This window comes from Gymnodraco acuticeps, unplaced genomic scaffold (assembly GCF_902827175.1).
Source record: "Gymnodraco acuticeps unplaced genomic scaffold, fGymAcu1.1, whole genome shotgun sequence".
Lineage (NCBI taxonomy): Eukaryota > Metazoa > Chordata > Actinopteri > Perciformes > Bathydraconidae > Gymnodraco > Gymnodraco acuticeps.
In genome coordinates this window covers 240,215-253,420 of record NW_022990652.1, presented here as the reverse complement: position 1 = coordinate 253,420, position 13,206 = coordinate 240,215, and the positions used below count along the sequence as shown (strand labels likewise).

The 13,206-nt window shown below is 39.1% G+C and overlaps 1 protein-coding gene across 14 annotated transcripts in view; it reads left to right on the top strand.

The window, feature by feature from the left end:
• Window positions 1–13,206, top strand: part of vav2 (vav 2 guanine nucleotide exchange factor) — a 220,936-nt gene that overhangs the window by 180,396 nt on the left and 27,334 nt on the right. For 8 of the 14 annotated variants that reach the window (XM_034229476.1, XM_034229479.1, XM_034229471.1 and 5 more), the window contains exons 5-9: window positions 3,162–3,267; window positions 4,026–4,040; window positions 5,715–5,813; window positions 8,492–8,560; window positions 10,239–10,339. In XM_034229476.1, the coding sequence (XP_034085367.1) occupies window positions 3,162–3,267; window positions 4,026–4,040; window positions 5,715–5,813; window positions 8,492–8,560; window positions 10,239–10,339 (390 nt within the window). The remainder of the gene's footprint in view (window positions 1–3,161; window positions 3,268–4,025; window positions 4,041–5,714; window positions 5,814–8,491; window positions 8,561–10,238; window positions 10,340–13,206) is intronic. The other 6 variants (XM_034229483.1, XM_034229477.1, XM_034229480.1 and 3 more) reach the window with 3 other exon arrangements.

The window sequence follows — 13,206 nt, the reverse complement described above, 5'->3', positions numbered from 1 at the left end:
GCTTAATAAGCACCGTAACTTTCATGATATAATTTCTCGGTCATAATCGGTTGTTTCCGTGAACGGCCGACTGTTGTGATGGCAAATGCTGCGGCTGCAATGCATTGTGGGGCAGCATTTTCTCCTCTCCTTTCGGTTAGGGAGGTCCAGTGGTTCCTAAACTAAAGGAGGTTATAAAGGAAGTTTGAAACCTCCTTTCCTTTCATTTGGAGAATTGGAACGGCACTTATCATGGCTGCCAGTGACGTACTTCCGGGTCATTTCACTCCGTTAGGAAGGTTCCTAAGCTAAATGGACTATTGGAATGCAACCCTGGTTACAGTCTCACAGGAGATACCACTGGAAAGCTACTCTTCCAGCGATTCCGCGGATATCTGAATCATATTTCTACTCCTTATAATCGAAAATATATGATTAATTACGTAAAATGATGCGCACCACCGACTGCAGAGGGTTAATGCTCAAATGTGTCCTCACAAATACTGAAGGCCAACTTCCACTTACAAAACACCCTTCATTTTTCCTTAGCCGCAGCTTTTTCGGTTCTACCAAACCCAGTGCAGAATGTACATTATGGAATATAAATGACTAATGTAAGACCTTTATATGGGGTTAATTACAGTGTTTTGACTCAATGCATATTGAGACTAAAAACAGAAAACAAGTTAAGAAGTTAATTAGTGACAGCAGTAATTAGAAATTTGATAGGAAACAATCAGTGAAAGTGGATGTACACACACTATCATTTAAATATTGATTCCTCTGGTTTTTGTTTTGAAAAATCAATATGGAATTTAAAAGAAAAAAAAAAACGTGAAATCAGTTCTTGTAAAATGCTTAATTGGGATCAACGGATATCAGTTAGTCCTGGCGATATGGATAAATGCCAATCAAAATAAAGGCAATGACAAAGGGATCATCTTTATAGAAATGTGCCAGTCCATATAAAGATTTCCTCCCAAAACAACCACTAAATCCTTAAATTGACTGACTGAAACAAAGAAGAGTTGGTCAATATGAAATATAATTGACTGGAGAAAAGATATTGCCTAAATGTCATAGACAATTTCCCCTGGATAAGTAAGGGTCAATAGATGTAGATGATTCAATCAATGGTAATTCCCTAAATGTTTCATTCTTGTAATAGTTACATTATTTATAAAATAGACCTCACTCAGACCTCCCTCCCTACTCCTCCTCAATGTCCCCACTGGAGATCCCGCTCCTCTTAGATCTCTCCATAGGTCATATTTAAATCCCCGCACTAGACCTCCGTCGTATAATACAGTCTCTGAAGGGATTAGAGCAAAATGAAGTACAACATCTTCTTCTCAAAAACTTCCCGTCGCGCAACACATCAGTCTCAGAGTTCAGAGGAGACACTGATGGGACGGCGCGGATCTCCCACTCCGCCTCTTCCCTATTCAACATGAGCCACTTTAACTTAATGAAGAGAGAAGAAGCACGGCGCCCAGAGTGAACCAAGCCACCTCAATTAAAACTTCAAACAACCCCCGCACGAGCGTGACGACAAAGCTTGAGAAATGATTGAGTACAGTTCTGCCTCCTCTGATTTGTATCCAACATTCACACAAGAAGAAATATTTAAGCAAAGATAGCAGATGTCGAAGGTCATATCAAGCCATAAAGAAAATACAATGACCCATAACCTGTGCCACATTTTAAATATTCATGATTTAATATAGTAAAATCCCTACAAAAATATTCAATTTCTGGGGATGTTAAAGTGGAATTACATTTCCTGTCTGTTTCGGGGCCGGGACAGCCAGGTTACGGCCCCCATTAGGCAAAGGATGAAGGATCTTCCTCAAGAATACTCAAACAGGTAGTTGGATGAGGCTCTTTTCAACCGAGAAGAGACATGACCTTTTGGCTTTCCCCCACTCGGATCACAAAACGGCATCCCCTAATCTGGAAGGCATTAAGTGTCATGGCCAAGGACATTTTAGTAAAGCGTTCACATGCCACCCTGGTCCTCCTTTTCTGAGCATGTGGAGGCAGTCCAGATGGAATTTAAACATTTATTTCACTTATTTAGAAAAAGGTGGGGGGTAACGGGACAGGCACAAAGCAGTGTTAACAAAAAGGATACATGTCAGAGAAATTAGGGTACTTTAAAAAGTTGTGTCTACAGTAAAAGCACACTTGTTCTCAGAGCCATAACTTGATTGTTTCACAGAGATTTACACATTCATTTGGACTTACTTATCTTTCTATTTCCATGGAGTAAATGTATAAGTCAAAGAAAAAGGACGACTAAAATACTTCATATTTTTAACTTTCCTCACCTATCAAAGTGCTTCCGGCATATTTCTCTATTTATCAATGGGTTAATTGCATATAGCAACAGGGACTGCTAATAGCTAATTCAGCACATTTTTAATCAGGCCTGTATGCCAAAATATTATAGCCCAAAGCCTAACTAACTGAATATTTGGCAGCATTATACTGCCTCCACCTTAGTACATTTGAGGTGGATGTGATTGTATTTTAGCAAGACAGTAGTCGCCAAGCTATAAGCCTGGTCTTCCATTATTTAGCAGGCAACTCCTGCAACATTTATTTATGTACACTACTTAATCATTTATTTCCCTTTTTAGCAAACCTAAAGCTCCCTGGTTATTAACTACATCGATGTGGGCTCATCGCCAAAGCGTATTCCTGCTGAGGCTCCTCCACTGCCTCGATAAGTTCCCCAAACAATAATTGCTTTTACAGGACAGACGGAGATGCAGTGTGTGCACTCGCTTAGCATGAGGGACTTTCCCCAGAAGACACTCCTCTCCACAGCCACTGTCTGTGCTCTGCTGTCTGTTCGTCTAATTAAAGGTCAGTTAGCTAGATGGGTGCCAAAGCAGCATAAACACATTTAAGAGAAATGCCACTCAATGGCGCAACTCATTGGAAGTTTGTGAACATCGAGTGCTGGTCCCTTCAACTCAAAATCTAATATCACTCTATAGGTGAGGCTCGTAAGAGATAATGAGCTGGTGCTGCTGTGACTGCTCCGTGCCTCTCAGCTGTCAGAGCAGTTTAAAGTTGAGATATGAGCCTTTTTGGCAGTGTAAAAGGATTTAATCCTGAAGTGAAGGTTGTTTGAGGATACAGTCGTTCATCTAACTTGTGTTTTTGTTCCCCAGTGAGCATGACTTGGGTGAGGATGACATCTACGACTGTGTGCCATGTGATGACGATGGGGACGACATCTATGAGGACATCATTAAGGTGGAAGTACGACAACCCATGGTGAGACTAGTTTCACAATCCCTGCCCTTTTATCATTACTTTAAAAAAGTAAAATAGTAATGATTATATTTTCCTCAAATTTGGAATACGATGCTTGCTAAGGTGTGTGAATAAAGGGTTGTATTTCTTAGTCACCTTAGATGATGGTCTACCTGGTGACCTTCAGTCAAATGACTCAAGTCAGATTTGAATTTTCGACGTCAAATCCATCACTTTAGACCTGACTGAAAATAAATCAGAAATAACTCACCTAACACGAACATACTTGCAAATACCTTCGCTCATATTTAAACATGAATACATTAGTTATGTAGAAAGTGTGCCACAGGACATTTAATTCCCCTTAATTTCCTGAATCAACTATCAATATTGCTGTTCAATCATTCTCGTAGACACATCATTAGTTTGAACCATCCAATGGGACCAGAAGGACTCAAGTGAAAATACTGAGAGCCAGTTGAAAAATAATAATACCAAAGATAATTTTATTTTGGTATAAAAACGACACCTAACAACTTAGTCTTGACTTTAGACCACATTTTTACTTGCAAATTGGTACCAATTCTGTCCGTTAGACAACCCTTATTACCAGGAATGATTCAATGAACAAGTCGTGCTAGGAAAAGGAAACACACTTCCTCCCACTCACCATAGCATTTGCATGATGTGATATCTCTTGACGTGCTCAGATCTTTTAACACAACCGGTGATGAATTTGACCTCTGACTTGCGCTGCTTTGCCTTTCCCCATGCTGCAGATCAGATACATGCAGGTGAGTGCTGCTGTGCTTGTGACTCACCCCACCCTGTCAGTTACCTCCCTCTAACACTTCATTTAAAACAAACTCATGGCATCCCAGGAGAATGAGCGGCCAGTTAGATTATTGACCCGTGCCCCATCTGGTTTGAAGTCTGACTCAGGGCCCAGTGGAGAGACTTGTGACTTCAGCTCGGTGACGGCAGTGTTAAATGAGGTCACCGAGGACCACCAGCTGATGAAATCCAACCTCAGAGCACCAGAGAAATAAACATATTTCTGCTGGCTTTCAGCCCTGATTTGGAATGGTTGATAACAAAGTGGAATAAGGCTTACAACGCTACAGTGTTAGCCCCAGATGTTTCTATTATCTGCACTGATTATCTGTCAAATGTGTTCCAGATGGCCTAGCTTGTTATTCCACAGTTGGGTTGCTCATGTCACTCCCACAACATTTTGAAATCTGCATAGAAATGGAGCTGAAATCTATACGTTTTGGATATGCATTCCAGTATATTTTCCTTTCAAAGAAACACATGTTTATGTATATGTACACATCTTCCTACATGGAGGTTGACTCAGACGTCAGGTCTCTTGAGAAATGCTAAATGTATATACGTTTGTATCTTTTCCCCATCTTGCACCTCCCCCTCACAATGTGTCTGCCTGCATGGCTATGACTTAAAAACCCTTTATTCATCTACATATTCATACAGTAAATAGAACTTATGTATAGCCCAGGCATTCAGTGAGAACAAATGCTAACACACTTCCCTTTCCCTCCAAAGTCTTCACCAATTCACTTTACTCTAGCCAGACATGTATCAGTCACTGTGGGTAAGATTTTTAAAAGGCTCAAGTTGATTTGGAAATCATATCGTCTTCATTTTAACACACTTTCTTTCTTACTGTTTTTTTTGTTTGTAAAGCTCAGTCAAACCTTAACGACAGCACTTTATTTGGACTTATCTGTTCATGCACAGATGATTTTTGAATGGATTTTCCCTATGCTTCCCATTCATTTCTAGACAGTATGAATACTATTTAGCAAATCTTATCAATTGTATGCCAATGCCTCCCTGGAAGGCGTTATTGAATCATAGATTATCCCGGTGAAATAAAGCAGAACAGACTCTTGAAACCAGCTCGGGTCTGGTAATCCATCACTTTCAACATTAGGTCCGCATTCATTTTTGTCAATGTTACGTTATGACTTCATGGTGAATTGATTGGAAAAAAGTCTGCACTGCACTATCACGTACAGATAATAGCCTTTGATGGATTACACAACTCAAGCCATTTTCAAGAGAGTGCTAATAGACTCAATAATGTTTGGAAAGAAATTGGAACCAATGGCTGACTGGTAAAGCAGATGAAAAAATTGCAACAGCACAGTTTTCACAATGTGAAGCTTTCATAGTATGTGAGACTGAAAACATAAGATGAAAGAATGATGGTCCTTTTATGAAAAACATGTCACACATTTAGACAAATACTCAATCAGAAACTGGCTAGCTTGAACTCCATTTTGTAAAAATCACAAAAAAAACAAGAAATACTATCATTAAAGTTGTACAAATGTAGGACTTAGAAAAGCAGATACAGTGGTGTTCATTATTAGAGATCATTCATTATCCAAAAGCATGCAGTGTAATTGTCCTGATACATTATGCTTAATTGTCTCCGATAGAAGATGGGAATGACAGAAGAAGACAAAAGAAATTGCTGCTTAGTAGAGATCCAGGAGACTGAAGCAAAGTACTACAAGACTTTAGAGGACGTTGAGAAGGTGAGTCTCTCAAAATGAATGTCGATATGTGCACATACATCCGAGTGTTTTCATAAATGTTCATTTGTATTGTGGCACATGCAAGGTTGCATGAGAGTTTCCTTTTTGTCACTTCTTCTTCGTTGGTGTCTCGGGCCCGTCGGGCCAGGTCACAGTATGGAAATATCAGCTATTGGCGGATTCATTGGGGAGCAGAAATGTCACAGGAGCTGATCGATAGGGTTATTATTGGCTCGGCCCCAACAGGAGACACTGATCCCTGGGGCTTTAAGTATAGACCTGCACATCACTGGAGCAAGGACATACAAAACACACACATGCACAGATACAAACACACACACACACACACACACACACACACACGTACTTGCAACCAGTATTGGGAAAGTTCAAAAAAATAAATCACCTACTCACACTTGACCAGGTTGGGGTGTAATGGGATACATGGAATTACGTTTTTTGTAATCAGGATACAAAAAAAGGTAACTATTGCTTTACAGTTACAGAAAAAAATGATTACAATTTTTAAATACATTTCTAACTGAACAATTATACAATCTGATTCACACGCTGTAATATGCACATTTTTACATATCTTTGTTATATATTGTAGAATGTACACATTTTTACTATAATTCCTGATATGTATATAAAAACATTCATATTTAATTTGTGTTGGATTATTCTTTGGACACTTTTTTACTTTACCTTCTTATGTTTGTATACATGTTTTTAATTGAATCTAAAATAGCTGCGATTAAACTGTCACAAAACCCAATCTTCCTTAAACAAATCAAGTGTTCTGGTTGTGATTCACACTATGTATGTATGCTTCCCCACACAAGTCTTAAAAAAGTACCTACACAATACAATGCAAGTAATCGCAAAGCACCATAGTCTGCACACTTTCCAGTCCATCCAATTTATTCTTCTGGCTGAGAGGCTGCGTGAAGCGACAGTAGGTAGGAAATGAAGCGCTTCAAATATCTGGTCCAGCAAACATAATATGGATCATACCACAACATGTGTATGTAGGTTGATTTAATTGACTTTGTATGGGTACTGCTGCTGCTGCTGCTTCGGTTCTAAATCTAACAACATTAATGTGCCAAATGATTTGAGTGGGTGGATGATGAAAGCATTTTCACAGCTGGATGGCAGAACCTACAGAATGCTCTGATGTTGTTCCTCTTTCACTGATTTATGTGCAAAATAATAGGTGAGATGTGTGCATTATTATTTTCTCTTGACTTTGTTTACATATTTGATATCGACTTGAATATCACTAAGTATTCAAATAGCGCTCCGTTCATTTAGTGATACTTGCGTTTGGGTACTGAATACAGTTTTTAGCAGATAATTGTATCATAATACATTTCAGCCCTGCACATTACATATTCATATACAACTCCTAAGATTTTAATGAGATGCTAACCTTGCATACTTCTCAAAAAGTCATAAATATATTTGCCTCGCTAGTATGTTGTTTACCTACCCATCACATTCTCTTTGTTCCTTCCTGTGTAACAATAAAGAATACGGGTATATTGTAGGGCTGCTCAATTAATCGTATTTTAATCGCGATTACGATTTTGGCTTTCAACAATTACGAAAACAACGTAATCGAAATGAAACGATTATTTTGTATTATTATTTTTTTATTATTTTTTGTATTGGTTTTTCAGTTGAATTATATTTAAAGTTCAGGGTAATCAACTGTTAAAAACATACTGTTCAAAAACATTTTTTAAATAAATTGATGTTTTCAAAGTAAATCCTTTTTAATGATCGTGATATCAATTATTGGCCCAAATAATCGAGATTATGATTTTTGCCATAATCGAGCAGCCCTAGTATATTGTAGTTACACTTCATGTACAAAATGAAGAACACAGCTAACCCTAACCCTACAGTTCTATTTGTAAAGTACAGAGAAAAGACGACAAATTAAATTTCCATCCCTGTAAAACGGCGCGCTCCGTGTGCTTTAGCAGACATAAACTCTCCCACTTACAACATCTCTCTGTGCTAATGTTCCTTTGTTGGCGTCGGTGCTGCTAACACATCACTTTCCGCGTTGACAGATTGCATCCTCGAATTTGATGGAGCGCCACAAATCATGCGCTCCACTAATTTCATTAAACTAAATGTGCATCCTGTGTATCCCGCCTCGGACCAACGCGAGACTAAATGAGAATAAATAACCCTCTTGTGATCTGAGGACTCGTCAAGCTTAATTGGGTTGGTGTTAATAAAGGCTCATTCCTTCATTGCTTCTTAGTTGATCTATTTGTTATTGTTATGATGATGGAAAGTGACAACCATGAAACAACTTTGGAGAAATAATAGGCAGGTTCCTCTTGTTGAAGCATTCGTGCAGCAGGGGGAAGAACTGTATCCTGATATTAAAGACATACCACTTCCTGTGCACAACATTAGGGTGGCTGCATTTTTTTACAGTGTAGCTTGGTATTGATTTAGTTGTTGCTGCAGTTAACTTTAAGGTTGTCCTGGCCTTCAAAAGAATCTTTACATGTCTGCTAAAAGCTTTGCCAGAAGTTGATGACATTTTATCAATACAGTTTTTAACATGAAAAACTGAAACAGAAGTGTTTGAAAGAGTGACTTCACTTATATTTGTTCTTCTCACTTAACGTTTCTTTTGTATTTCTCTTTAGAACTACATGATCCCGTTGAAGCAAGTGTTCACCCCACAGGAAATGGAGGCTATCTTTGTCAATCTTGAGGTAAGAAACCGCCAAAGCAGAACAAAGTGGTGTCTAATCAAGTGAATAATTCAATATGTGTACAGATGGCTGAATGAATGGCAGGATGTGATGTATATATCAGGCCGTTGTGTCCTTGGGCAAGACACTTTACCCGCATTTGCTCCTGTGGGTAATGTCTGCAGTAATGACTCTTACATGTCTAATATGTGTAATGTGTACTTGTAAAGCGCTTTGAGCACCTGTAAAAGCGCTCTAATAAAAAACTGTAATGCATTATTATTATTATTATATGTACATTTAAGGGATAACAGTTTGCAAAATGCATGCTCCGATGTCACAGTTTAATGTTGTTAGTGGGGGAAACAAAATATTCCCTCTTTTCTCATTTGTTTTGAAACGCTTGTCAGTGGCTCATTGGTTATTGCTGTACAACCTGGTCAATAATCAACTTACTACACAAAAAAATGTTTAGTATTGTGAATTATCTTAAATTCATAAATGAACTTTAACAGAAATTAACCAGATGCTTGAATTGTTAAATAATCGGAAAAACAAATCACAAATGTTATCATTGTTAAATAAAGCCAGCAGTATCTTTCAACTACCGGTGTTTAGCAGATAACAATTGATGAACCAACAGCAGTTTAAAAAGAACATTCTTAATTTAGCCTTGACACTTGCCAAGACATACATTCTAACTGCAAAAGTAACTTTAGTAGAGTGCAGTTCTTCACCCTAACAAAGATGAGTTGACTATCGTAGCATTAGAAACAAAATAGCAGCAAATATATCAAAAACACAAATGTATCCCTCTCTAAACTTGAGTTTCTCTACTGTATCAAAATGAATCAGGAATGGAATTAATCTGCAGATGTTCAAAACGAGAACGAAAACAGTTTTTGTGCCACAACACAAGTCAAACTGTAGCCTGGAACAGACTCGCTAAGGTTTGTTTTAGACCAGCCGATGGCAGGACTTCACTGCCTGGCTGAGAGGAGTAGGAGTAAGCAGTCCAATCTGTATTAAAGAGTCCATAAAATAGGTTTTTCCAAAATTGTAAATCACAAGAGCATACAGTCATCCCAAAATATATTAGGCTGATGTGTCCAGTGGTTTGTGAGATTAGCTGCAGACAGACACACACACACACACGCACGACCAACCACATTGTCTCCCCACAGGCTTACGTATGGTGAAGATAATTAGACTGCATTGGACTAGGACGACTGCAATCATTTGAATCATAGGGCATACCAAGGCAATATGTAAGGAACGTGTTGTAGCCTGCTGAACCTTTAAGGATGAATACATGAATGCATAGCTAATGTTTTTTGCTTCTTCTTGCCCCTGTTGAATATGACAGACTCTCTAATTATTATTATAATTTAAAAAATATATAAATATTATTATTATTATTGTTGTTGTATGTTTTGTTTCTGACATGTTCAATAAATTGACTAAAATGTTTTAAAAAATGTTCCGTACATCCTAGGCCATTTACATTACATTTATATGTCTATACGTAGAATTATTGTCTTGGTGGACTTAACCTCACATTTGAGCTGATGGCATTGCCAACGATTGTTACTTTTATATGTGCTTTTAGGGGTTACAAAGACTTTAAAAAACTATATTAATGCAGTTTTTTCACCCTTAGAATGGGTAGATTCTAATATTATGTCGGTTGCTCACTCAGGATGTAATCAAAGTCCACTCCGCCCTCCTACGAGCCATAGACCTGAACATGTTGAGCGGAGGAAGCGGACTGGGGAAGATCTTCCTCGAATTCAAAGAAAGGTAAGTGACCTGAAATGTGTCTTTAGACATATGCAAAAGCTGTTCTTTTTTGGGTTCACTGTGTTAAAAAACAACCTTAGCTGGGAGCAAGCGGCAAGAGGCTGCAACATGTTACGTATCATGTTGAGTATCCACAGATCTGTCGGGGGATTGCTGGGATTAGTGTTCAAAGAAGAAGTTGATTAAAACAAAACACGTAGAGCTGAAAAGCATGTAACCAATTGTTCCCCATTCAACCATAACAGCCAAAGTAAATCCACTCAAGATTGCGTCCCCTATCACAGTTATATTCCTTTAGTGTTGTCTCCACTTTCACTGCCACATTATTAGCCAACGTTTTATGTTCCTCAAACTCAAACAAACTCATACCACAATACTCTAAAATGGCAAATCAGCTATAAGCTAAGTATAAGATTGTTCTTTGTTGAGCAGAATTGATCCAATCTATTTTAAAAGCCATCCACCCATGTGAAGAACACAGGTTCAAATCCGACATGTGACCATTTTCCGCGTGTCATCCCCTTTGCATCCACCTTTCAGCACTGTATCTTCCATCAAGGCACTGCTTGTCCCCCCCCAAACAAAAACAAGAACAAGTATATACATGAAAAAAAGAAGACATTTGTGGGTAATTTAAAGTATTTCCCTCTTAAATCATACATATTGCTCATCAAGTGGATAAAACAGTTCCACTTCTTTTAAAAGTTATATTAAAGGACTTTATTGGAGACACGCAAATGTTATAGGAAGGATATTTCTGTGCTGCGGAGATTAGAAAACTCAGGGAACCGTGTAAGGTTTATTGGTGAACAGGGCTTTCTCTCCGATGGATCTTCATCTGGCCCAGCTGCTGAGCAGCGTGTGGATAATTTGCATCCCTGAGGGGAGCAGTGATTTGCCTTCCTGCTGCTGCTGCTGCTGCGAGTGAGGCTGCTTCATAGGTAATGGTAATGATGGCGATGATAGGCTCTGGCCCTGGGCATGATTCCACACACAGCCATGGATATGCCACTCTCCTCCAATGATACACCCATTACTGCAAGAGTGAGTCGCACACTTCACTGTGTGTGTGTGTGTGTGTGTGTGTGTGTGTGTGTGTGTGTGTGTGTGTGTGTGTGTGTGTGTGTGTGTGTGTGTGTGTGTGTGTGTGTGTGTGTGTGTGTGTGTGTGTGTGTGTGTGTGTGTGTGTGTGTGTGTGTGTGTGTGTGTGTGTGTGTGTGTGTGTACCTGTTCTTGCATACATTTATTACTCATTTTTCACATTTATCCTGATAACACACTTACTTTCCCCCCCCCCTTCCAAGCGGAAACAGGCAGTCGGCGTATGTCTCTGGTGGACGTCAGTTTGCATAGGTAATAGTCTCGTCCCAGGCCTCTACCCATAAGCCTAGAGGGTCGTGTAACGCAGAGTTAGTGTGACACTACAGACTCCATTCCTACTAATCGACAGAAGCAGGCACATACAGTACTCTCTCCCTCTATCTTACACACGCATGCACACACTCCTTCTGCATCTCCTTCCTTGTTGTAGCTCATCTGACTCTCTCATCTGATGGAGCTTTTGGTTGGAAATCTTCATTTGCACGCAATCCCAGATAAGGTCCAGTAAGCCAAAGATCCCTGTAAAGGACTGGGCGGATGCCTCATACAAGCTTAAAGGATGCACATGAAGAGAGGGAGACTGGGGAAATCCTGAAAGAGATTTATGGAGAAATAGTAGTTTTTGCAATTACATCATTAACATTATTGATTTACTTTAGGGGTTTTTAGGCTTTTTTGTTATGGTCCTTAATAAAAGCTAATCCGGCCCAACATATTTTGTTTTTTAATACAGTACTTAACTACAGTACTATAACTCCACTTTGAACTTTGTACATTGAACCTGAACCTTACACCCATATAAGATTATTGAACATCAAAACAAATGTCCTGAATTTTCGGCAATTACCTCCCCCATTCTTCTGGGGAGACTTTCCACGAGATGTTGACACTGGTGGGGATTTGCCCCCATTCATCCAGAAGAGCATTTGTCATGTTGTGACTGAAAATGGTGGAATGAGCTCCCCATTGACATCAGGACAGCAGAAAGCTTACACACCTTCCGGCGCAGACTGAAAACTCATCTCTTTCGACTCTACTTCGAGCGATAGAACTATTAACAAAGCACTTATATACTAATAAAGGACTGGCTTATCTAAAGCCAGTTAAGTAGCACTTGAAATGTTTTGGCTCTATGAAACCTGATGTACTTATATGATTCTGTTTTCTTCAAGTTTGTATTTTGTTGGTCGAACGCACTTATTGTAAGTCGCTTTGGATAAAAGCGTCAGCTAAATGCAATGTAATGTAATGTAATAAGGCGATGAGGCCTGGCTTACAGTTGGCGTTACAATTTATCCCAAAAGTGTTGGACAGGGTGGATGTTGGGGCTCAGTGCCAGTAAAAATGTTCCACTCTAACCTGGGAAAATCCATGTCTTCATCGACCCAGCTTTGTGCTTGGTGACAGTGCCATGATGAAGGAAACAGTTAGCATAAAGTTGGAAACCGATTATACTAAAGTACCATTAATATTTCTAGTAATTTGAACTAAGAGGACCAAAGCTTTTAAAAGAGCCCAAGACCAAATAAAGACCTGTAGTCGATGGGGTTGTTTGGTAACGGATTCAACCTTCTATCTCTGACAGAATTATGTAACATTTACCTTCTATTCATTCACTGATGACATATCGCTCATTGTTAATATTTACCTCTAGCGACATTCTCAGAAATGGGAAGCTGGGTTATTTTAAGACCGACGGTTCATTAGATTTGCAGATTCTGTGCGTCACAGGCTTTGACTCTGCGTGTGATTGACATATACGCCGG